Raw genomic sequence first — 22747 nt, forward strand, 5'->3', positions numbered from 1 at the left:
CCTAAAGGCAAACCCCTAATCCCAACCCTTTTTCTTCTCTTTTATGTGTGTAGGTTACAGGTGCGCAAATGTACTTTCGGATTTGGGCTCCATTTGCAGAGGCGGAAAAAACCTTTTCGTTTCATGGATTTTTCAGAGGACCGTGTACATTCTCACCACGGTCCGAGCAACTTTTCCTCAAATTCATAGGGTGACTTTGTCTCGACATATTACTTCCAGATCCAGGTGCACAACTTCATCCCATATTTCGGTCTCAAGTTATAATCAGTTCTTTGTCACTTTTGCACTACATAATTCAATCGATTCCTTTTCATTTCAAATAGGAAGAGGGTATTAGCTTATCATTCCCATTTCACTTAGAATTCTATCTTCTTCTTTGAAGGTTGAATCTAGTGAATTCTCCTCTCCTCTTCCAATGTAATGAGGTGAAAAGTGTTTGAAGGGAAATTCGTAGTGAAACTCTCATCTCTCCTTGGAGGGAAAGGGTAGTCTTCCTCTTGATCTCTCATTCACACATGTTTCACCCACCAATACACATTGATCACATTACATTTTGGTGAACCCGACGTCTTGCATGCTTTCCTTTGAACAAAATTGCATATTTTTCATTTACAAGTTTAAATTTTCTGCAAACTTAGTGGTTAAATCATTAAAAACCCTAGTTTTTAAAATTAAAATTGGATTTGTGATTTGTAAATATTGCTTGTGGTTATCTTAGATTTGAAAACTATTTTGTTTATCAAATTCAATTTCCTCATTGTCTTGTTCAATTTGCAAATCAAATTCATAAAATTAAGAGGTTACTTGTTAAAACCCTAATTTTCAAAAATCATCTTGAACTTGTGCAAAAATTGGATTTCCATTTAATTTTCACATTTCTGATTATTCTCAGACTTGTTTTCATTCCTACAATTCAAATTTTCAATTTCCCTCCTTTTCCCCAAAATTCAAATTTCAAAATTAAGTGGTTAGGTCATAAAACCCTAATTTTTAAATTTAATTGGATTTTTTGCAAATTTCAAATCAATTTCATTCAAATTCAGATATCTAAACATTTTCCAAGGTGTCCCCATCCATTAGGTTTGACTTTTTTCAAATTTGCAATTCAATTCCTCTTTTTCTTCAAAACCCTAAGAGGGTCCTATTTTTACATTTGAACATTAATTTCACCCATCTAGAAATCGTAAAATTCGCCAATTTTTTGGGGTTAGCTTTGAAATCATCGTAATATTCATCCCTAAAAATTTTGAAAAACATTGGTCAAACCATGTGCGTTCTCGCCACGGTCCTCGATTTTTTCCCAAAATTTCGAGAGACTGTTATGACTGTATTTAATAGCCTAAATCCAGAAGATTGGCTGATTTTGTCGATTTTTTATCCCTCCAGAATTGGAAATACCTCCAAAATTCAACATTTCAAATTTCAACAATTTTTTTTAAATTAAGAGGTTAATTATAGTCTACCCTGATTTTAAAAATTTTGATTTTACCACTATTAGTCCTACCTATCCTATCCCCGTTAGATGAAGCATTAGAATTAAGGCTTCCCAAGGTTTAATTACCGAGGAGATGGAGCTTAATTTGGGTGACTTCTTTAATGAGGATCATGCTAATTTTTCACATCCTAATCATGTGCCTATTCACCCTATTGATGAATCCCATGGTGAAGAAGAAGCTTTAACTAGGATTTCTATAGATAAAGTTTCCACAATGGACAATCAATTTGATAACTTTCAACAATGGATGTCCCAAGAATACCCTAATAGTGAAGCTCTTCCATTAATTGAAGGCCTTAAGTGCATGATTCAAAGTGATAAGAATGAAATTGATATATTGTGTGGCATTGCACATATTATTGATTCTAATGTCATGTCTATCAAGAGTTGTGTCAAAACCCTAGGTTATTCACAACTTTCAACACAAGTCAATCATTCAATTCCTTTGACTACTCTTATGACTAGTATTCCTACTTTTACTTCCAACACCATGGCTACATCAACTCAAAATGTCATTCCTACAACCATTGGTCATGGGGGAAATCCCTCTTCTTCATTTAATCCTCCATCTTTACCTATGTCTTCCATAAGTATTCATATCATTCCTCAACCAACCAATGTGACACAAGGGGGCAATTCTTTCAACAACTTTGTTCCTCCTTTAAGTGTCCCTTTTCCTACCCAATCATCACCTATGCCTACTTATCATAATGTCCCACCACCTTATTCTCATTCCATGCCTTCTTTCAATAACATCACACCACCTTCTCAATCAACTATGTCTAATATCCATTCTTCTACCGAAGCGACAATTAACAGTCTTGCTCAAATCATGTCTTCCTTACAACAACAAATTGCTTCTATGAGTCAATTCAAGTTTAGTGTGCCCACCTTTGATGTTGTGAGCCCACTTTCCCTTGATATTGTTAAAGCAATGCCACCTAAACATGTTGAGGTCCCTCAATTAGAACCCTGTAATAGAAAAGGTGATCCTCTTACGCATGTCAAAACATTTCAAACCTTGTGTACCGATTTTTCTTATGATCAAAGATTGCTTGCAAAATTGTTTACAAGAACACTAAAAGATAAGGCTTTACAATGGTCTTGCTCTTTGTCTTCTTATTCTATCACTTCCTTTCAACAACTGGGAAATGTTTTCATCCAACAATTTCAAAACAACATTGGTCATAATATCACTTTGACTGATTTAATGCATTGTAAACAAGGTGTTAAAGAAAAAGTGACTGATTTCATTGGTAGATATAAGCATTTGTGTGCTCAAATTTCATTTCATGTACCTAATAATAATATTCAAAGAGTTTTCATTTCTAATTTACAAAAAGATATCAGGGAAAAGCTTCTTTTGTCTGAGTTTACTTCCTTTCCGCAGTTATGCGCTACACTCCACAATTATCAATTGGTTGTGAGACAAATGGAGCAATCCACTCTTATGGTTCTGAGTGATAATGGGGAGAGTGTTCAACAACCGTTTGCGAAGTTCAAACCAACAAAAAGCTTCATCAAGTTCAATGATACAATCAACAACCACAATGTGAATGCTACAATAGGGGTGCCTTCTATTTCTAAATTTTTCCAAAGAGAAAGACAGTTTACTTCTTTGAGTGAATCTTTACATTGTATTATGTCTCAATTGTTGCACAGAAATGTTATCAAACTTCCTCCTATAAAACCAGTTGATCCTTCTAAACTTGCATCCCCTTATTTTGATAACAATTCATTTTGTCAATTTCATCGTCAGTCTGGTCATGATACTGAGAAATGTTTCGCATTGAAGAATAAGATTCAAGACTTGATTGATAATAATACTATATCTGTGGCAGGTGTGAATGATAAAGGGAATAAATCAGGAGCTCCTCCTAATCAAAATCTTAAGATTTTCACTGATCCCTTGCCTTTTGATACCTCTAATGTTATTGAGATTGTGCCTAATTCTTTCTCTTCTGAAGAATTCACCTCTATGGCTCCGAACTTGGTTAATATGGTAGAAACACAAGATACACCAAAGGATCCTTGTATTACATTTGGCCCTAGCGAGACCATTAGAGCACCCAATGGCCCTTTATACATAGTTGTGAAGGTTAAGGATATACCTTGTTGTGGTGCCCTTATTGATCCCTCTTGCATGGTTAATGTCATAAATGAAGAGTATCTTTTCACTTTACGATTGCATAAACCAATATATGATGCTTCTAATGTGGTTGTGAAGTTATTTGATGAATTCTCTTGTCCTACCATTGGCTCTATCACCCTTCCTGATGAAGTTCATACTAAATCCATGGATGTTGACTTTGTTATTATACCCTCTTCTGAGCAATTCCATGTGAAGTTGGGCTAGCATTGGCTATCTTCCATGAAGGATATTGCTTCTCCAATCCACAAGTGTCTAAAATTTCCTCACAATGAAGAAATCATAACCGTGAACCATAGCTTATTTCGTTCATTCGAAAGAAGCCCCAGTGTTCCTATTGATTTATTTTGGCCTGAACAATTTCAATCTCTTCCATCAAGGAGCGATTCTCTTTTTCAATCTTATCAAAAATGGAAGAAAGATATGATCTTATCCTTAAGTCAACCTAGATCCCCAACACTTGACATTCCTATTATTCTTCAAGATGAGGTTCTTCCCCTAATGGATAGAACTAATCTCCCTCCTAAGGAAGATCATCAACCTATTCCTATGGATGTGACTATACCTTCTCCTAAGAAGAACAACAATATTCTTCTTAACATTAGACCTATACCTCCTCCTCATGGTGGACCTGGTCTTCTTCCTACACCTACCATTCCTCCTTTTTATGGCGCAATTCCACCTCCTTCTTATCGAGAGAAGAGATTTTCTTCTCCTCTTGTTCAACCAAAAAGACCTTAACCTAAACCTTCAACTATCAAGGAGAGAAACATTCCTACTTTTTCAAGTGTTCCTCCTCCTTCTCAGCATTCCACTAAGACTCGTTGGAATCGTTGTGCGAGACAACGTCAACGAAGACGCTGTGTTCGAGCTCGTGAAGCTATCCCTAAAAATACTCAATCTCCTCAGACTCTGACAGTCGACATGATTCCCTTTTTTTCCAAGCAAGATGTTCAACCTACATCTCCAAATCATAAGTTGCACAAAACATGTGATGGTTTTACTCCTATTTGTGTTCTTGCTCCTCTTTCTCTAAACTTTGATAAAGAAATGGGTGAAAATGTTATTCATGATGGCAATACAACTCCTAATGCTTCTGATAGTGAGTATGAATATGTTGATGTGGGCATGCATTTATCAACTGAATTTTCACAAACCCTAATCCTAGCTCCTAGAATCGAACAAAATGACTTACAACATGAGCATAGTCCTTGTTTGGATCTTGTGATAGCTCCATCTGTTGTTCTCGATGTCGCTCGTCTGGCATGTTGCTCGCCTTCCTGAAATAGTGATAGCAAGATCGGGAGGCAGATGTCGTGCTAGATTAGCAATATTAGCACTGTGGATATTCTCTTTCTCTCCTTTCATGCTCTTTTGTGACCATTCTTATATGTGTATCCCTGTTCTTCTATTGTTCCCTAAATGTCTACTTGGGGATGATGAAGAATTGAGATATTTTCTTGGTCTCTTTCATGTTGACTCAAAAGACATCCTCTCTTCCCTTTCTTCCAAGGTAGTGTCCTTTCTTTGGGGAATGACGATTATTATATGCACATACATACATGATATACATAAGTTATCATACAACATACTGACCCCAAGGAAAGCGAAACTACCTCGTACCTCATGTTTTGTATTCATTATTCTTGGGTTTATTCCTCAATTGGGGGCTAAATCCTTGTGATAATGTGCTTCCTCTCTTATCTCTCTCTTGGGTGTATCCTACCTTAAATAAATCGCTCCCGATAAGGCGTGTGCGATCACTTTAATGTGGGGGAATACACTTCGCTCATATTTTCCTTCTTGATACTTAGAATTTCTTAGTAAACTTTGTTTTCCTTTGTAATCTTTAGTATCCTTGCTTTTATGACTCATAGTGAGGGGAACTTTTCTACTTGCAGTCATGGTTATTCCCTTCTTGATCTTCCCTTTTACTTTGTCAATCGAAGCCGTAAGATCCTAAGTCCACTGGGGGCTTGGCGCATCTTGCCTCCTTGGCGTGGTAAAAGTCTTTCAATCTTGTTTCCTTGTACTTTACCGACACTATTGGCGTACGCTCATACTCCCGCTAAAGTGGGGGCTAAATGTAGTGTCATAAAATTGCGACCCTAGCAAATTTTGACCGCATTAGGGTCCTCACGCATGCGAGATCAGATCCTCTAGCCTGATTGAAGACCGGAGACTGCTCAACCCTCAAAATTTGCAAGACCTTTCTTAAGCATGCATTGCAGGTTGTGCAGTGAGCAGGAAAGCTTCCCCGATGTCAGCCTATGAAAAAAATCGATTTCATTAACCCTAATTGACATGTATTTAATTTGCATTTTCCCTCTCATTTGGGTAAGTGGTAAGTTGATCAAATTGGATAAAGTTGTGATCAAGCGTTCAAGAGCATTCAAGCATTCATTTTCCAACATTGAGCATTCTCAAGTCTCCCTTCAAGGCTAGGTGTTGCATTCAAGTCAGGGTTTCAACCATTGAAGAGGAGATTGATTCCAACATTCAATTCCACATAAGCATTTCTATCAACATTTCTATCACAACCTCCCTTGAGGTTATTTACATTTCATTTTTTCATTTACATCTACTTGCAAGTACTTTCTTTCATTACTTGGTTAATTCCAAAACTGGGTTTTGACCTAAAGGCAAACCCCCAATCCCAACCCATTTTTCTCTCTTTTCTGTGTGTAGGTTGCAGTGCACAACTGTACTTTCAGATTCGGGCTCCATTTGCAGAGGTGGAAAAACCCATTTCGTTTCGCAGATTTTTCGAAGGACCGTGTACATTTCCGCCACAGTCCGAGCAACTATTACTCAAATTGCAAGGCAACATTGTCTCGACATATTATTGTCAGATCCAAGTGCACAACTTCATCCCATATTCCGATCTCAAGTTATAATCAGTTCTTTGTCACTTTTGCACTACAAAATTCAATCAATTCCTTTTCATTTCAAATAGGAAGAGGGGATTAGCTTATCATTCCCATTTCACTCAGAATTCTATCTTCTTCTTTGAAGGTTGAATCTAGTGAATTCTCCTCTCATGTTCCAATGTAATGAGGTGAAAAGTGTTTGAAGGGAAATCCGTAGTGAAACTCTCATCTCTCTTTGGAGGGAAAAGGTAGTCTTCCTCTTGATCTCTCATTCATACATGTTTCACCCACCAATACGCATTGGCCACATTACAAATTTTAAAAAAAAAGTCAACCCTTTGCAGCAAAACTACATTGCACTAGCGTCGACGTCAGCATGACATGCTGACATCAACTGTACAATCAGCATGCGTGGCCCTTTGAGCCCTCTTTGTGCCCTAAAAGAGGTGTTTTTTTTGTTTTGACCATAACTTGAGCATACAGAGGCATTTTTTGGCAAACCATATATCATTGGAAAGCTCTTTCCAAGCTCTATCCAGATATGGAGGTATTTTTTTCTTTTTTCATTTCACAAATTCTTTTTCTAGTTGAAGTCAGAAGTTGTTGTTTGCATGCCCGAGGGCATATCTTGTGCATCTGGACACTGTTTTTCACAAACGAGATATCGTCGAAAAGTTGATTCAAAGCTTTATCCAGATCTCAAGTCCATTTTTGCAGATAGATTACTAGCCCACTGTCTTTTCTTTCTGAAGTCAACAATGCCTTTCTGGTCCTATTCTTCCCTTTCGTGATCCAAGGTCCATCTTTCTTGTATTAGATCTCTATTCTTTTTAGTATCATGGAGAATTGCATTTAGATTTAGTGTACCTGGCATACATCTCCCTTATCAATATTATGGGGGGGTTATTATTATTGGTCCTAATGCTTCCTTGGTTTAACTATGTATTCAGTACTTGTTCATATGTATTAGGAGATGCAGCGCGACCATTTACCCCTGCATTTCGTGAGATGGAACATTTACCATATCGACACTCTTGCATTCCTATTGCTAGAGGTTCTTTTTTCAGCACCATAGCTATCATTCTACGACAGTGTTTGCAGCTTCTTCATGCTTGTCTTTTGTTTCTCTTTTGGAGAGGAGTTTTGTTTCCACTGGGTTTTCTCCTTTACTCTGTTTCTGAGAAACTTGCATGTTTGTTCAGGGGTACCTCATCAGACTTTATTTCAGGACCTATCTTGCATTCATCTTTGCATGCTTTTTTCCTACATCTTTTTTGCCTCTCTCCCAATTGTGCATTCAAGGAGGGTGTTGGAATAAATAATTTATATATTAATTATTCACTTAATTGCATTAATTCACTTAATAATTTATTATTTAGTTAATTAATTACGAATAATTAATTAATATTTATCTCCATGCATAATGCAAACTAGGAAAAACAAACTATGTTTAGATTTTTGAGAGTTTCATTTAGTAATTAGTCTATTATGTTTTTTCGTGCATACACATGATGGATTCATGCATTCTATTTTAACTCTTAGTCTATCTTGTAGACTCCACCATTTAGAGTTTCTATCTTTAGAGTTAGATTTCTTTATAAAGATGTCATATCCTTCATTGTAATACAAGCAATTCAATTATTGTTATTTGTCTTCAATCATTTTGCTATTCAATCTTCTCTTTATGTGTGACAAGTATTCTTGCAGAAGATAACTGGCCTTGTGGGATTTGCATTTCACGAATTCTAATAGAGGTCTTGTATTTAGTAATCATGTGTCATGGTGTCACTTGTGACACGTGTGTGTGTATTCCATATGTTAAGCCTGAACCTATTAAATCATGTTTTATCTTTGCCAGTTTATTCTGGTAGCCATGCCATTTATTCTTGCAGCCATGTGATTTATTCATGTTGCCATGTGGATTATTTAGGGCAATATCATATGTGAAATTAATAGATGTCTTGATTAAATAAAATGCGTATGTATGTTCTTGTATGTTATTTCTTTTGTAGTGCAGGGAATAAATGATGTTGCAGTGAATGTTCGCCTATCGCGCCTGTTGAAGGGAAGGATACTCAAGAAATGACTGAAGATCAAACTGTAGAAAAGTTGAGCAAGCGTAAGGGACGGCATAAGAGGAGCAATCAAGCGATACTACCAATGTCTAACTTAAGTGGACATTGAAGTTGTAAATACCACCACAGTATGTTATGACTCTGGCTCGGTTTAGATCTATGTTTCCTGCAGCATAACTCTAGCTATCTCCTTTCTCAGTCAATCATCTGCCTCTTCTTTTCGGCGCGATTTGTGTTGCTTGTTGTAGATGATTTCTTTTTACTAATAAGCTCTTCTTCTTCTCGGAGGTTAGATAGAAGGAGAGAAGAATAGAGCAGATGATTTTTCATAAGCATTTTTGAGTTTCTTTTCATATTGAATCATGTAATGACTTTCAAAAAATGGTTAATAAAATTATGTTATTCTGATCTTTTAGAGTTGTTTTCAGGAAGCCTGGTATCACTCATCCAAGGGGGCCCACTTGGTGAGTGTTCTTGCCCATTTGTTTAGATTAGTTTTCTTTCCTTAGCTGCAGTAGACGTTCTTGCATTGACTGTTCCTGCAGCCACTGGAAACAGATCCACTGACTGTTCCTGCAGCCAAGTCAGAACAAAATAATTTATGTTTATCAGCATTGAATTTATCCAGTATTGCTTTTACGAGTTTATGCAGAAGTTTTCCTATAGCCTTTCTATAGTTTCAATTCTTGATTATATTTTCCGCATAATGTTAGTTGTTGTAGTAATGCATAATAGCTGTCGTAGGAACTTAGTGCATATATAGTGCAAACCCATTTCAAGTATTACGTCCCTGGGTTGACAATCAAATGAACACTAGCTATGAAAATAGTGGCTTTACCGAATGAATGTCCAAACTTCGGGTTGAGACTTCAACTAGAGTTATTATTCTTATTGTTGGGTTGAACATGTGTGGTCATGTAAGTGTGACATGTTGTGTTGTATCATCTAGTAAAGTTATCTTGGAATATTTTTTAAAAAAAATCTAGATTTCTCAACTTGTTTCCTTAGGGGTTCCTTGGCAAGGCATGAAAATTATTCTCATGTGGATCAATATGTCTTTTTCCTTACCAAGTTCTACTGAGAAATCATCACAAGAAGTGAGAAATCATCACAAGAAGACATTTTATAGGTGGAACATGAGGCATAATTTTTGGCAAGAAATGTTGAATGAAATTTAGAATAGTTTGAACCAACCTTAAAGAGAATACTTAAGATAATTTTTGTGTATTTATTTTTCACATGACACTATTTTAGTTGCAATCTAATGCATTTTATCTTTATGAAGAAGTCTTGAATAGTTTCAAATTTTATAAAACTTCAACCCTATTAGTTGTTTATGTACTTGATGACCTCTCAACTTATTGTGTGTACCAAATAGGCTTTTGAAAGTGATCAACACTTCATTTGGGATAGAAGGAACTCAATATAAAATATAAAGTTTGGAGATGTAGACATACATAATGTACTAAATAATTTATCACTTATATTGTAATTTAGGATTTTTCACAATTAACGTTGGTTCTATTTCAAGACCCATGTATCCCTTTATAATCCTTCTTCAAGAAGATTATCTTTTTATAATTTTAGAATTATTATGTAAAAATATAAACTATTAAATGAATATATTAAAGTTAATCTGTGAATAGAATGTCATTTAATGTATTGATATTTTATTTATTCCACATGATACATCAACCTCCTATCCTTCTACTATTGAGTCCAGGGCATAAATACAACTCATAATTTATACTTGGGGCTTGGAAGTGCAATCTATGTCCCACCACTTTTCTTACCAACACGACACTTGTATATAGTTCATTTCTAGTGGTTCACCTAGGAGAACATGTTCCTAGTGATTGCATCAATATAATGTATCCTAGAAGGATGATGAGATCAATTGAATGAATTGTTTGTTCACTCACTCACCCTAATATATTGGCACAATTAGTTTACTCCCATGAGGCGTGGAAGAAAATACATTCCTATTGAGACATTTACACTACTCTCAAATAACACATTTTGTAAGAATGTATTCAATGTGGTTTAGGTCAAATGGCCTCGAGAAAAATTGAGACAAGGAACTATGAGTGACTTGACATCTACCTCTAGGTGTAAATGAGATATTTGTAGGTTGCAAAAATTGAGAGAATAAGTAAACTAAAGTTTGGGAAGTTCTCCTCTTCAAATCTTAAGAGACTATCTTGATGAAATGTGGGATTTAAGGATTGGGAGATTTGGAGAATGGAATGAGACCTCTACTAGTATTCATCCGCTCACCTTGATGTGTTGACAAATTCGATTTGATCCCATGAAGTGTGGAAGGAAAAATATCCATATTGACAACTTTACACCTCTCAAATGAAACATTTTTGAAGAATGTATTCATTATTGGCACCACTAAATGGTTAAGAATTAAGAAAAAGAAGGAAAGAAATGGTGCTATAGAAAGAGCCGATTTCTACCTCTAGGTGTAGATGAGACATTTGTAAGTACCACAACTTGTGAGAATATGTAGGCAAAATTATGGAAAGTTTTTTCTCTTCCACTCTTGAGAGATTGCCTTAGTGCAATGTAACTTAAAAGGTTAAGGAGATTTAGGGAATAAGCTAAGGAATCTAGCATAACTCACCCACCCACCTCAACGTGTCGGGGTATTTAGTTCAGCCCCACGAGGTGTAAAAGAAAAAATGTGCATTGATGCCTTTACACTACTCTCGAATGACACATTTTGCAGGAATGCATTTATTGTTGGTGTGCTCAACAGGTGTAGAGTTGACTAAAATTAATATAGGGTATTATGGAGAGAACCAAAATTCACTTGTATGACTAGATGAAACATTTACAAGTGTCTGGGGCTCTTAAGAAACTACCTTGGAATAATGTAGTTCGAAAGGATTGAGAGAGGTGATGTATGTCAATGGTTGTATGGGACTAGGGAGTATGAGTGATTCTTTGGGGTGTTGAAGCAACTTGAGGGGCTTGTAGCCTAGTGAGGGCAATGAATAAAATGATGTCTCTAATGGCATTCACCCACCCACTCCAATATGTTGACATAATAATCAATTCCACTCCACAATGCACAAAGATGACATGATTCCATTTTTCTAGGAGTGAACAAATTCTCAAAGATGACACATTTTATTCCTTCTAAGAAGACTTTATAATTATAAATAATTTAATCCTTTATGCAACTTAAGTCCTAGCTTAACAAAGATCTACCATACAACTAGATCACCTTAACATTCATTTATTAAGGAACTGAAACTAAACATTCATTTATTAAGGAATTAAACCTTTAATTAAATAGAGTAAGTGATTTAAAGGAGAGATTTAAGATTGAACATTTCTGATTGCATATTTCGATGATCATGAGTTGATATTTTCCAATGTTTTGCTTGGGTGATGCATAGATATAAGTGACATCCTTCGGCATCGACATCGAAATCAACAAAGAAGCGGGAGAAGAATAAGATGTATAAGATAGAGCTTCTCTCTTATCAACATACTTAAGTATTGAAAAGTAAATTCTTTCCCTGTGAAGATTATATTTTGTTATACATCTACCTGGTCGGATTAGTAGTATCATTTAACACAAATTATGGACCCAAAAAGGGATTCTTCATTAGAACATCTTGAAGAAGATGCCACTAATTGTATTGGATGCATATCCCCGTGTAGAAAAAAACCACAAGAAGCATGGGAAGAGAACCCTATAAAGACCGATAATCACGAAGTAGAGTTCCCCGTCATTTAAGTACCTAACATATCCATGAAAACATTTGCAAACAGTATTCCAAAAATCCAGGATGATGTGGGGTGTAATCTGCCTCTCGAGATTCACAAAGCTAATAGAAAATAATGATCATTTGGTTTAGGGTTTCAACAAATATGCAATTATTTAATGAAACACAAGCAAAAATACAATAATCAGCAATTTTTGTTTTAGCACTAAACGCAATACAGAGTGGAAACTAATGTATCTACTTGAAAATACAAATTTTAAGAAACGCTGGACAGGCGAATTTCCTGCAACAGAATGAAAAATACTGGTTGCAGATCTTGCCGACCCAATTATTACATCAAGCCCCACTAGGGCAAAAAAATACGATATTTTCAGCATTATATTACAATTTCCTTGGAACTAATCACTGGACATGCTACACCCTGCAGTCCTCAAGAATCAAAACCCAGAAGAGATATGCAGAGCGTACACATTGATACAAATTGATGTTACAGTGGAGAATTTGAACTACATATTCTTGTCTACCCTTGATCAGCTAGTTCCTCAAAATAGTGCCCAGCACCCGCAGCACCCGTGCTCAGGTTACACATTGGTAACTAGATACGATGATGCTCTTCATATTTTATGAATTTCCATGCTTTCATTTGAATCTCAAAAAACTAACTACCCCACTCTGTTGTTCGTGGGTAATGTAGATGTCCCTATTGACAAGCCTCTACTTGACTGGACGGCATTTTTAGATTCAGCTAGTTTCTTCTCAAAAAGCTCCCATTCTTCAGACAATCGATCCTTCCCGCCAGATGAATTTTGAGATGAAACTTCTACTCTTTGCTTTTGATGATGAGCAGCTTCAGGTTTACTTGTACTTTGCATATCTAATTTGTCTGAAAGCCCATCAAAAGAAATGGATGAAATTGCCAATCAAAATTGCCATGCAGGTTGTTATTACCGCATCATATTATAATACAGAATGAAATCATTCCTATTATTTTCTAAATACATGAAACCTCAGTCTTGAAAGATAATTTTGACATGAAACTTTACAAGCACTCTTTCATGAGAAACTTGACCCTTAAGAGAAAAGATGTCTGTAGCACTCTAAGAAACTAGAATAGATGTCTTTAATACATCTGCTTAAATGATGGTGAAATATATCAATCTCGAGACACCTATCTATGCTACGTAACAAATCCAATGTTGGCACTCCAACAGATGATCCTGAAGAGAGAACCAATGGAAACAATTAAAATATCGGCAAGGCTAGGAGAATGTGCATGAAGATCATTCCAAGGAAGTTAAAAGAAGGTGCATCCCTTGAAAATAACATTAATATTAAGGAAGTTGAAAATCTATTTTAAAATCTTTAAAGAATATCGAGTCCCTATAAATTGATGGTTTCCCGTAGAATTCCACAAAAGCTGAAGTGTACAAAGGAACCACAAATGATGGAACCTTGGGAAAGATTTTTTCTTGCTCTTCAGACAAGTTTTGCGAAGGTAGATATACTTTGTACAATCTCTTGACAAGTTAAGAAGGTTTGAATTGGGTTAAATTCACCAGACTTGTATGCAAAAGGATTTCAAAATCTGGGTGCTCTGTTCAGGAATGGGCATTTGGTTTCTTCAGAAGAAATTAAGGGCAAATTTTGAAATTTCTGCTCCTTGATTCCCAAAAGATAACCTTCTCCATTTTGCTGAATGCATTAATTTCCTAAAAAGGGTAAGACACATTTACACTGAAACCTTGGATCAATTGGACTTCACTTACTAATATTACTGGTACGTCTCTCTAAGAAATACTAAACAGTAACCAGGAGATATTTTTATTGTTAAACAATAAATGGGTGATTTGACTTTTTTGACGTAGAATGGAAAAGAAAAAGTTGTCTTTTGTTTGATCCCCATGGACTGAACCTTAAAAAGCAAGCTTTCGAAGGTTGTTGGAACCATAGATGACAAACTCGCCGAATACTCGGCGAGTCACAAAAACTCGCCGAGTTTTTGCCCCTGGCGAGTAGTAACGACTTCTACTCGCCAGGAAACTCGCAGAGTTTTTGGCAAAAACTCGCAGAGTTTTTGGCGAGTTTTTGCCAAAAACTCGGCGAGTTTTTGAAAAAAACTCGCCCGTGTTTTGTATACAGCCGAAAACGGCTTAAAACAAATTTGTTTTTTTGTTTTTCAATTGTGTTTTGGGCTGAGAAGGGGGAAACTCATTTGGAAGGCTTGGAAGGTGATTTGGGGTGGTTATTGAGTGATTCCAAGTGGATTTGAAGGGGATTTGAAGGGGATTTGAAGGGAAAATCAGATTCCAAGTAAGTTTTTTAATTTTTTTTTCTATGCTTTTTTAAAACAATTTGTTTATTTTTTGTTGCATTTAGATTGATTACAAATGATTCCTAGGTAGTCTAAATCATTTCTAAGTTATTTACACAAGATTTAACACAATTCTTGTTGAATTTTCACAATTTTTTTGAAGAATCTAGTTTTCAAAAAAAAATTCAAACCCTACTTTTTTTTAAAAAAAACTTCGAATGATGTCTAAATTTATTTAAACTAATGTAGATAGTTTGCTTAGTGCTAAATTGTTTAACTAAAATGTTAATTTTTTTTTGCACTTTGTATGTGTAGGTTAAGTAAGCATTAATCATGGCAAGGGAGCAATGGCCACTAGATCCATGCCCATCTGGATTTATAGGCACCCGTCCTAGAGGTGCTAGAGATGGGGCATGGAGGTATGCCTATGAGGGACCCGATCCTGGGTCAATTATATGCATACAGTGTGAGAGAATACTTCATGGAGGCATCAACCGCCTCAAATACCACCTTGCAGGAATAGATAGGCATGATGCTAGAGCATGCCCTGGGACCAATGAAGAAATAAAAAGACAAATGAATGCCCTACTTGCAGTTGGGGAAGAGAAGAAACTGCAAAGGGAGAGGGCAAAACTAGCCATGAGATCAGCCATAGCTGAATCTCAAGGTGTTTCTATTGACCTTGAAGAGGAAGAAGAAGCACTTGAGGGCATAGTGGGCTCTCGGCGTGGCCCACGTATCCGCAAACCGACCATCAGCTCACCCATTGCTTCTGCTTCCTCTAGTAGAGTACCTGGCCGGGGCCCTGTTCCACTTCCATCACAACGATCAGGTTCGATAGGTGATTATTTTGTGCCCAGAAACACACCTGGAGGACAACCATCATTAGAGGCTAGTGGATGGAATAAGGAGGTACATGAGAAAACTGACATTGCAGTTGCTGATTTTTGGTACTTCAACAACATTGCATTCAATGTGGCGGAGAATGCTTATTGGTTGAATTTGGTGACTGCTATGACAGTTTCAGGAAAGGGGTACAAGGCCCCTTCTCGCAGGGATTTGAGTGGGAGGTTAGTAAATTACTACATAGTCCACTTGATTTCATTTTTAATTATATTTTAGATTTCTTGTTTATTAAATCAAAATTGTGTACTAATACCTAATTTCACTTTGCATTTATAGGTTGCTCACAAATGCAGTTGCTAGGGCAAGAGAAGTGATGGAGGATCAAAAAATTGATTGGGCAAATTATGGCTGCACCATTCTTTCTGATGGGTGGACAGATGGCAAGAACCGCACCATCATCAATTTTTTGGTCGCTTGCAAGGACAATGTAGTGTTCTTGAAATCTATCGATGCCTCCAACAAGGTGAAAAATGCAGAAACATTGGCTGGAATGTTGGAGCGTGTCATCATGGAGGTGGGGGTAGAGAATGTGGTGCAAATCATCACAGATAATGCAGCAGCATATGTGTCAGCAGGTAGAATCCTTTTGAATTATCACCTTTAGGCATTAGCAATATTCTCATTTGTTGTGGGCTTTGTTTTACTTGGTTGCATATTTCTTAAGAATAAATTCTTCTTTTGCAGGAAGAATCCTCCAAGAGAGGCACCCCACTCTTTTTTGGACACCTTGTGCAACACATGTCCTTGACCTTCTTTTGGAGGACATAGGAAAACTTGAGTGGGTGACTCCAGTTGTGGAAGATGCAAGGAGGATCACTAAATATATCTACAATCACCCTTGGGTCCTAAATTTGATGAGACAACACACGCAAGGGAAAGATTTGGTGAGAGCTGGTGTCACAAGGTTTGCAACGATTTTCTTGACGTTGCAAAGCATTCTTGCTGCATTGACTTCTTTGAAACAAATGTTTGTGAGTGGAGAATGGCTTAACTCACCTTATTCAAAGAAGCCTGAAGGAGAGGTTGTCGCATGCATAGTCTTCGACAACCAATTTGCACAAAGGGCTGCAGAGATTGTGAAGGTTGTTACTTCAAAACTTTAATTTTTAAATTTTAGTTATTTTTGATTCAAGTCTCTCATTACTAATTTGTAACTTCATTATTTAAATTTTGATCTTTTTGTAATTTGTATTTTTCAATTGTAGGTGTCAGAGCCCTTGGTTCGAGTTCTTCGCTTGGTGGATGGGGATAAAACCCCAATGGGATATCTTTATGAGGCCATGGATAGGGCCAAAGAGTCTATCAAAAATTACTACAAGGGGGATAGGCTCAAATTTGATCCCATTTGGGAAATTGTTGATAGGAGGTGGAACAATCAGCTCCACCAACCCATTCATGCAGCAGGGTACTTCCTCAACCCTCGTTTTAGGTTCGGGGGTTCTTACTCAGATTCGAATGGAGAAGTCATGGAGGGCCTCAGTACATGCATTGAGAGGATGGTACCTGATGTTGAGGAGAGAGACCTCATTGTGAGTGAGCTCCAAAATTATGAGGGAGGAAGGGGTAAGCTATTCTCTTCAGAGCTGGCTAGGAGAGGAAGAACCACTCAAACCCCAGGTATAACATTTGCCATTTGGATTTTGGGATCTAAAGACTAAAATGATTGATAAATTATGTTTTCTCTTTTCTCTTTGCTTTCTAACTTTTCCATTTTATTTATTTTGCAGATGCTTGGTGGCAAAATTGGGGTGGAAACACCCCACATCTCAAAAAATTTGCCCTCAGAGTCTTATGTCAGCCTTGCAGTTCATCCAATTGTGAGCGCAATTGGAGCTTGTTTGAAGCAATCCACACGAAGAAGAGGAGCAAGTTAGCGCAGAAACGGCTCAATGACCTTGTCTACGTGCAATATAATCTTCGATTGCGCGTAAAGAAGGTAGAGGAACTAGAAGGTGGTCCAATTGACTTGGATGATATAGATCCTTACAGTGATTGGACATCACAGGAGCAGCCTTCATTGTTTTCCGACACTGACATCACTGATTTGGAGAGGCAGGCTATGGAGGAGGGGGGTGGATTTGGTTTCAGGCTGGATGACATTGAGGAGGATGAGGATGAGGATGAGGATGAGGATTCATTGCCAGTGCCAGAGGCAGGTGGAGACATAGCTTCATCCAGGATGGAGAATGAGTCTCAATCAACCATACCGAGCGAGGAGGCACAGTCACGCCCAGTCCCACAGCAGACTTATACGACTAGACAGTCTAGACCCTCTAGTTCTACCTCTCCCCATGTTTTTGCTAGAGCTGGGAAGAGGAAGTTGTAATTGTAATTTGTGATGATGTATTTACTTTTGGTTTTACAAAAACTATTTAGTAATTTACTATTTTGCTTCAGGCTTCCAGCCATCAGCATTCCTCATGAGGATGCGATTTTGTAGACACTTTGCATTTAAATATATCTAGAATCAGCTTGTTTCTTTTGTGTTATCATTTATTGACTCTTTGGATGCATCTTCTCATTAAAAATTGCAAAAAAAATGCATTTTTTACTAAGTTTAAGCGTGTTTTTAAGTTGCCGAGTTTTTCGCCGAGTTTTTCCGAGTTTTTCCCGAGTTTTCGCCGAGTTTTTTTCCCAGGGGCTTGGCGAGTCGAGCCGAGTCGCGAGTAGTTCAACTATGGTTGGAACTATAAAAAAAGCCTTAGGTCTTAATGTTGTAGTTTGTTATATTTGCTATATTTAAGTCTTTTTTTAATTATTTTAAATATTTTTTATTAGCCCTTTTGCACAAGAAGTTTGGGGTTTCTTTTTTCCAAGGGACTTGTTAAGTGGACCAATAAAGAGTATATTTCTTGTACTGATATTGTTTTTCGTTATATGAAATATCTGGGTAAAAATATTGTAAATTTTGTTTTGTTTTCTCCAATAAAGCCATGTGTTTTATTTGGAAAGCTACGAATAACAAATTGTTTCAAGGCTAAAGATAATTGTTTACTAACTTCTGGTGCGAAGTTGTCTCTCTTGTTCGGTTACAATGTTTTTTGACATAATAAAAAAGACTTTTGCAAGCTAATTAATCACAGTACAATAAATCTCACCAAGGAAGATTTCAAGCACTTGGAGGGTGGCCTAGTTTGAAGAAGATGAGCAACTAGTTGAGAAATAATCAGAGTACACAAAATGGGCAAAGAATCTTTTGCAGTGGCATAAACAAGACAGACAGCTAATGATGGCCCGGAGGAGTGGATGTGTGATGACATAATGGTGGCTAAAATTGGACAGTTGTTTATGGAACATTTTATTGATCATGATATTGGCTTTTCATCAGCGGTGCAGCTTACCCTTGATCAAGAAAATGTTGGAGAAATCTGCCCTAAGAATGAGACTAAAAGCTGGAACAAAAACATGACTAGGTATTATGTTGTAATCACCAACATAGGAGTATGATGATTCTCTACATATTTGATGTTCTAGTTGCTTTTGATTGCTGCCTCTGTTTTTTGATATCACGATCCAGGTTGCTTTTATATGTTGTAAGTATGGTTAATAGCTTGTTGTTTTAGCCTTTGGCTAATATATGGTAACCTCTTTGTTAACTATTTTGAAATATAATGAAAATATAAGCACTCAGAGACTGATGTCTCTCAGCATCTTTTAGACACACAACAAAAACATATTCATTTATATCAAAATCAAACTGCATATAGCCAAGGTTCAGTTGTCGAATAAATTTTTTATCATACAAAATTTTTCTTTGACAATTAATGAAACATTTCATATTCATCCAATGCATAATATACATCAAATTGTGCTTGACATGTCATTAAGGCTTTTTTTCTCAAATTTGGGTGGATGAATTATGTGCACAATGTCTCATGATTTTGTTCATTATGTAATATCTAAATTGTGGGTATTGTTGGAAATAAAAATCCACATATCAAAACAAAGTTTAACAAATTCATCTAGATGGACTTGTCTCACTCAAAATATTTGCATCATCCATCGAAAAATAATGTTGGGTAAGCCACATATCGAGTAAGTTGTTCATGAAATATTCATTCACACGAGATGCAAGCATTATGTCTCATGATTTTGTTCATTATGTAATATCTAAATTGTGGGTATTGTTGGAAATAAAAATCCACATATCAAAACAAAGTTTAACAAATTCATGTAGATGGACTTGTCTCACTCAAAATATTTGCATCATCCATTGAAAAATAATGTTGGGTAAGCCATATCGAGTAAGTGTTCATGAAATATTCATTCACAAGAGATGCCCGCATTCTTAGCAATTAATCATTGCTCTAGCTTTTGCATTAGGGTTATTTACTTTACTTGTATGGATAAACACCATCTCTCTCAAGGCACTACATGGGTTGGAGGCCATTGATGTCATGTGATTGATCGTATTTTTGCCATCCATCTTCATTATCGGACCTACAAATACATATTTTGCATTAGAATCAAACTCCATATGGAATTTCTTTAAGATGTTTCATTAGTATTGAATGGAAGTTCACTGAGTGCATCACTCTGAAAGTCTATAGAACTTGCTATGTTCTTTTTTGTATTTATGTTTTTGTACTTACACTCGCGCAAATTAGATTGATGTATTGAGATTGAATTTAACCATTTGCAGATTAGATTAGCCATCAATTTCATACTGTCTTGACTCATCATTTTGTATAAAATTGAGTTTTATTTTTGCGTTGGTTTTAGGTACTATTGTTTTATGTTGATGTATTGAGATTGAATTTAACCATTTGCAGATTAGATTAGCCATCAATTTCATACTGTCTTGAGTCGTCATTTTGTATAAAATTGAGTTTTATTTTTGCGTTGGTTTTAGGTGCTATGTTTGCACTGCATTAGGCATTGGGTCAGACCATTTCAGGATTTAGTTAGGCCATTTTGGGTTTGGATTAAGCAATCTCACAATAGAACTAGACCATTTTAGGATTGACTCAATCATTCATTCAAAATTGTTGTAATCATAAGCTCATTTGTTTTTTATTTAAATAAGCAGTAAAACAAGAGTGTTGGCCCTTTATACAACAGCATGTAGGCAGCAAAAGCAAGGCAACAAAACAAGGGTACAAACCCAAAACAAAACAAGGTCAGAGAGGCCTTTAACGACAAGCTAGAAGTCCACTATTAAAAGCCTGCCAAACCAGCAACAACCCAAAACCCAACTCGAGTGGGGAGAAACACCCAAAACTTGACACAGAGGGGTTTGGGAGGGGAGGGGAGGACATCCCCTTCCCCCTACAACAAACAACAGTCCAAGCAATACTTCTATTAGGGATATCAAAAGAAGAATCAAGAGTGGGGGTCATGTTGTGACCTAATTCACACATCACCCCATCGCAAATGGAGACCCCCTGTTTTCGCTTTTTAGGGTTTTGTCCTAGCTCTGCAGTTTCGTAAATCCATTTTCTAAGGGAGTTTCGAGTTTGAATTTTTGAGGTCATCCCAAGCCAAGTTTGGAAATCATGTTCACAATCATGAATGAATGTTGTCATGAGGATCGCAATTGCTTTGGGTCATTTCTGACAACTTTCTATTTTTAGAATTTTTTGCTTTTTTGCTTTTTTCTGCTTTTTTGAAAGTGTCATTTGGGTTTTGTTCCTTAAGTCATTTCATCTCTGCCCATGTTGTCAGAATTTGAAAATCTTGTCTCTAAGCATAAAAAGCAGGGCTTTGAAATTTTGCTTTTTTTTATGAGATTAGGGTTTTGTTCTTTAGGTCATATCAGTCCTGCCCATGTCTCCGGATTCAAAAAATTTTGCCTCTTGAGTATAAAAAGCAAGGGTTTGCTTTTTTTTTTGCTTTTTTCCGAGATTAGGGTTTTGATCTCCATGCCAAATTATTACTACCTATGTTCTCAGATTTCGAAAATTAGGGCTTCAAGTGCAAAAAGCAAAGTGGAAACCCTAATTAGGGTTTCGTTCCAGATGTACTATTGATCAAGTATAAAGGTCGCAATGGGAGATGGCACATTAAAAATTTCGCCGGAGTTAAAGAAATGAAAATGGCAGATGATCAATCAAGTTCGCCAAGGCTCAAGGTCAGACAAGTGGAATGGCATATGATCAGTCAAGTCCACCCAAGATATCCAAGCAGGATCAAGGTTTGCCAAAGCATAAGGAAGTTGTCCAAACAAATTGTCTGACAGATGGTAAACTCCTACCAAGGGTTAATTGAATCTTGGCAAGAGTTAGTTAAACTCCTATGTGGGGTTAATCAAGCAAATAAAGTTGAAAAATAAGCTAAGGCATGAAAGTATGAAGTGAGTTGGGAAGACGATTGTCCAAGTCCGCCCAAGACATGGAATAAACTGTCTAAGACTCATCCAAGTCCGCCCATGCTAGATTGGAAGAAGGTTAGCAAAGTCCGCCAAGGCATAAGCAAGGATGATGCAAGGTTCGCCTAGGCAAGTATGGAAGATGATTGTCCAAGTCCGCCTAGAAGCCTTCCAACTTGGCAATGACATGTAAGATGACATGGCATTTCAAAGTTCGCCCAAGCAAATAAAGCAAATTGATGACATGGCAGAGAATCCTAAATTCGCTTCTAGAACAAAGCAAATAAAGCCTCTTCCAATTCACATTCTAGAAGAAAGCAAATAAAACTTTCCCAAAGTTCGCCTTCTAGAAAGAAGCTAATAAGGAAAAGTTCGATTGGGTTAAATTAAAACATTATGACACCGCCTTCTAGAAGGAAATAAAGTATGGAAACTTCCAAATTTGCCAAAAATCGTATAAAGCAAGGTTATCCAAGCCTTCCAAGTTCACTCAAATTGAAGGAGAAACTTCATGAAGCAAAGAACTTTCTAAAAAAATTGAATAAAGCATAGAGCTTCTAGAAATTGCCAAGAAGCTATAAAACATAATTAGGCTTCATTAAAGATTTCCTTATTTTACCAAGCAAGGATTGAAGCATAAGTCTATCTCAAAATTCACCAAAATTGAGCAAGGTAAGCAGCTTCCAAGCATGAAAGAATCTGATCAGACTATCAGATTTCAGACAGGGTAATGAAATCCACCATGGGGATAAGAAATAAAGCATATCCAAGGGTTTGAAAGCCAGACAAAATTGTCCAAATTTTGTCCAAGGCAGCAATCAATAAGTTCGACATGTTCAAGACTTATCCAAGTTCGCCATACACAGCAGATTGAAGGTTTGCTGAGCACAA

At 36.6% G+C, this 22747-nt stretch overlaps 2 protein-coding genes across 4 annotated transcripts in view; one reads left to right on the forward strand and one right to left on the reverse strand.

The window, feature by feature from the left end:
• Positions 1–12508: 12508 nt before the first annotated feature.
• LOC131037116 (uncharacterized) overlaps positions 12509–22747 on the reverse strand; it is a 102001-nt gene continuing 91762 nt past the window's right edge. For all 3 annotated transcript variants that reach the window (XM_057969152.2, XM_057969153.2, XM_057969154.2), the window contains one exon: positions 12509–13215. In XM_057969152.2, the coding sequence (XP_057825135.2) occupies positions 12995–13215 (221 nt within the window). In that variant the 3' untranslated portion in view covers positions 12509–12994. The remainder of the gene's footprint in view (positions 13216–22747) is intronic.
• Positions 14860–18210, forward strand: LOC131051306 (uncharacterized). The gene is made up of 5 exons (XM_057985760.2): positions 14860–15713; positions 15826–16124; positions 16234–16631; positions 16755–17166; positions 17277–18210. The coding sequence occupies exons 1-5, from the start codon at positions 14977–14979 to the stop codon at positions 17873–17875; spliced, it is 2445 nt and encodes an 814-aa protein (XP_057841743.2). The 5' UTR covers positions 14860–14976; the 3' UTR covers positions 17876–18210.

Source organism: Cryptomeria japonica, chromosome 2 (assembly GCF_030272615.1).
Source record: "Cryptomeria japonica chromosome 2, Sugi_1.0, whole genome shotgun sequence".
Lineage (NCBI taxonomy): Eukaryota > Viridiplantae > Streptophyta > Pinopsida > Cupressales > Cupressaceae > Cryptomeria > Cryptomeria japonica.

What these genes read in the sequence shown, in the direction of transcription:
- LOC131051306 (XM_057985760.2), top strand. Translation starts at nt 14,977, where the DNA reads ATGGCAAGGGAGCAATGGCCACTAGATCCATGCCCATCTGGATTTATA. An exon ending in CGCAGGGATTTGAGTGGGAG is followed by an intron (nt 15,714 to 15,825) that starts GTTAGTAAATTA and finishes TTGCATTTATAG; the next exon opens with GTTGCTCACAAATGCAGTTG. An exon ending in GGGCTGCAGAGATTGTGAAG is followed by an intron (nt 16,632 to 16,754) that starts GTTGTTACTTCA and finishes TTTCAATTGTAG; the next exon opens with GTGTCAGAGCCCTTGGTTCG.